The following is a 3305-nucleotide window of genomic DNA, read 5'->3' as shown; positions in this document are numbered from 1 at the left end:
ACTGCTTTCTCCTATTTTTAAAATATGAGTCTTATTTGTGAAAATAAACTTTCCCAGAAATGAGGACTAGGCATGGGTCCTCCTGAGTCATTTGCACGTGTTTACCCAAACTTCCTCTCTGACTAACTGTACCTAAATGAGAATCAACTGGCTAACATAAGAGTTGTGAGCTACCACTAGAAAAGGCATTTTCATCACTTAGCACAAACTAGCCTATGGTTTAAACCTACACCTTTAGACTTCTCTGCCTTTTAAAGTTGTATTTTAAGATGTTTTGTTCCTTTACTTTCTTTCTTCTTTTCTCTACTTATTTTTTTTTCATGTTTCACAACTTTAATAGAATATTCTAACTATTCTGTACAAATTGAAAACACCGTATTCAGTTACAAATGTGTTATCAGGTAAGGCTGAGCACGCTCTACATGGCTGGTCACTGTGGACATGGTTGTCCTGGCTGCCAAAGACCACACACACGGAAACCCCACACACCAACCACCAACTGGTCACCAAACCCAGGTGTGGCCCTGGTGTGCAAGCTGAAGCTGTGCTCTACAGGCCAGCCATCCCTAGTGAGGGAGGACTTTAGCCTCCCGGCTACAGCCTCGCACACTCTGGAGGCGACAACAATACGTGGTCAGCATGGCACAGGACAGCTAGTGGCAGGAGGCAGCAGGGCTTCCTCCACAGGCCTCACTCCATTTGATGCCATATCCTTCTGGTCAAGTCAGCAACATGGTCTCGTAAATGGGAGGAGGAGGACAGTGAAGTTCAAAGCCCCCCAAGCACAAGTGAATAAATAAGTACAAGGATGAACCAGACAGTTCTGGTCTCAGAGGTGTGTGCCACAACCCACCCAGCCCTGAAACCAAAACTCAAGGGAGGGGGGTGAGGAGAAAAAGAAAAAAGGGAAAAAAAACAAAAAACCCACACGCTCTAAGGCGAGCACAGCCTCTTCTATAGTGCTTGGGAGATGACTAGGGTACAGCAGCTGGAGCAGCTTCCCACGAAGTTCAGTGGCTGAAAACCACGAGCCTCTTCAGTAGCGTACACAGAATCACCAGGCTCTGCCAATCCCAGGCACAACCCCAGCCCACCCTACATGGTCTTCAGGCACCAAGGCTGCAGGTGCTACAACTAAATCTCCTATTCTGAACTGCAGCCTAGTCTCCATTGTACAAGTTAAGCAAAGTAAGAAGGGAAGGGGGAGAGGAATCATGCACTTGGAAATGGTTAGATGTCACAGCACTGTCAACAAAATTCTGCTTTGGCAGGGACTGAGGACCCTGCCTGCGGCCTGGGGTCCTGACATCCGTCCACAAGATGGCCCCTCAGGGTCGCTGCTTCTTACTGCTGCTTGCACTCTGCCGGCTGGCTGGGTTCTTTCTTGGGGTTAACCTCAGCATCATCCTCCTCTTCTCCCTCCTCATCTCCTTCCAATTCCTCCTCTTCTCCCTCCTCGCCTTCTTCAAAATTGTCATCGTCCTCTATGGCTTCCCCAGTGAAGTAGAGGACAGCCCGTGGCACGATTCGCTCACGGAAAAAGTGCCCAATTTCAAAGTCAGAAGCTAAGGTGAACTCGGAATCTTCATCCAGAGATTCTCCATCTCCAGAGGCTTTTAGGGGGCTGAAGAAGTTGAAGAAGGACTCATTGGGCACTTGCTTGGTGATGGTTCGCACGGTGCCCCGGCCCTTGTGCTTCTGCTTTTTCTTGATGGTTTTGACTGTGACATTTTTTCCCTTCTTCCAGTCAATTGTACACCCATCACAGTCCACAATTTCAGGACCTTCGAAAGAAAACGGGTCAGCCTTGTCTGGTTCCGATTTCATCTTGTATGTTTTCGTCAGGACAGGATTGGTGAAGTAGTCGTTGGGTTCAAAGTGAAACTCTAGCACAAAAGACATAGGCTGTCCAGGGTCTGAAAACTTGACTTTAATATCTTGCAGGTGTTTCAAAATTGGTTCATCATATTCCTGCACCAGCTCACTAAGCATATCTACGTTTCTGAAGATGGTGAACCAGAACTCAGGGATGCCTTTGGGGGTCAGCTCTTCTGCTGTTGCTGCTTCTTTCTCAGCTATAACTACTTTATTCTTCATATCTCCAGCCAACTTGTCTTCTTCCTCATTCTCACTGTGCCATGCTGACTCTGCATCCGTGGGCTCCACGTCACCAGTGATGAATTCTCTTCTCTTGTCAAAGAGAGGTTGGTACAAGGCTGCATACTTCCTCTCCAGGTCATGAACTTCCTCGTAGAACTTGGCTTCTATGTGCGCACATCTCACCTGGAGCTGCTTCAGAGCATTAATTCTCCTTTTGACGGCTTTGGGTAAAGTTTCTATGTAGCTAGAAGGAGTGTGAGAGACGTTGTCGAGACGTTCCTGCAAAGCTGCCAGCACTTGTGGGTTCTGCATCACCTGGTCTGTGAGCTTTTCTGTACTACTGGCATTTTTAGCAGCTTCCACAGAATCTGCAGGGCTTCCATCTGAAAGACTGTTTTCTGCCATCTGAACGTCTTTGTCCCCTCGCGCCTCCTGCGGCACTGGCGCCCGAGTCTTCTCTACTTATTTTTTAAAATTTTATTTTTGTAAGTGCTGTATGAGTATGTATCTATGAAAGTACATGTCACTTGTTTGTGGGGACATGCGGAGGCCAGAGGAGGACGTCAGATCTCAAAACTGGAGTTACAACAGGTTGTGAACTGCTCAGCATAGGTGCTGGGAACTGAGCGGAGGTCCTGCAGAAGAGTGGCAAGTATTCTTAACAGCTAAGTCATCTCTCCACCCTGATCTTTCAGCTTTGGACCAACTAACTGGCTCCAGTCCAATCTCAGAAGTATGTGTGGTACTGGGGATTGAACACAGGGCCTCACAAATGTTAGGCAAGTACTAAATATGAGCAATATATAGCCTTATCCCCCTCCACTTTTTTTTTTTTTTTCTTTTTTTTTTTTTTTTTTTTTTTGCGACAAGGCCTTACTAAATTGCTATGGCAGCCTTGAATTTACTCTATAGCTCAGGCAGGCCTTTAAACTTGCACTCCTGCCTCTCCCTGTGAGTAGCTGGGATCCCAGGCGTATACCACCAGATCTACTATGATGACATACTTATTACTCTGGAAATTACTTGAAGATGAATGGGCATCTGTTCATTGTATTACCTGCCCAGCCTTGCCAGCAGATGTCACTGCACCAAGTCGCATGCTCCTAAGATAAATCTAGGATGGATGGAAGGGCTTCCAAAGGCCAAATCTGATCATTATGACTCTTTCCTCATGGCCTCCATAGTACCTCTGGGAAACGATAAGG

General features: G+C 46.8%; 1 protein-coding gene across 1 annotated transcript; it reads right to left on the bottom strand.

The window, feature by feature from the left end:
• Window positions 1-803: 803 nt before the first annotated feature.
• LOC119812465 (nucleosome assembly protein 1-like 4) lies at window positions 804-2543 on the bottom strand. The gene has a single exon (XM_038327156.1). The coding sequence runs from the start codon at window positions 2503-2505 to the stop codon at window positions 1345-1347; it is 1161 nt and encodes a 386-aa protein (XP_038183084.1). The 5' UTR covers window positions 2506-2543; the 3' UTR covers window positions 804-1344.
• Window positions 2544-3305: the final 762 nt, after the last annotated feature.

The sequence above is a fragment of the Arvicola amphibius genome, chromosome 4 (genome assembly GCF_903992535.2).
Source record: "Arvicola amphibius chromosome 4, mArvAmp1.2, whole genome shotgun sequence".
Taxonomy (NCBI): domain Eukaryota; kingdom Metazoa; phylum Chordata; class Mammalia; order Rodentia; family Cricetidae; genus Arvicola; species Arvicola amphibius.
Note: the sequence above shows the minus strand (reverse complement) of the source record. Positions and strands in the feature narration are given on the sequence as shown.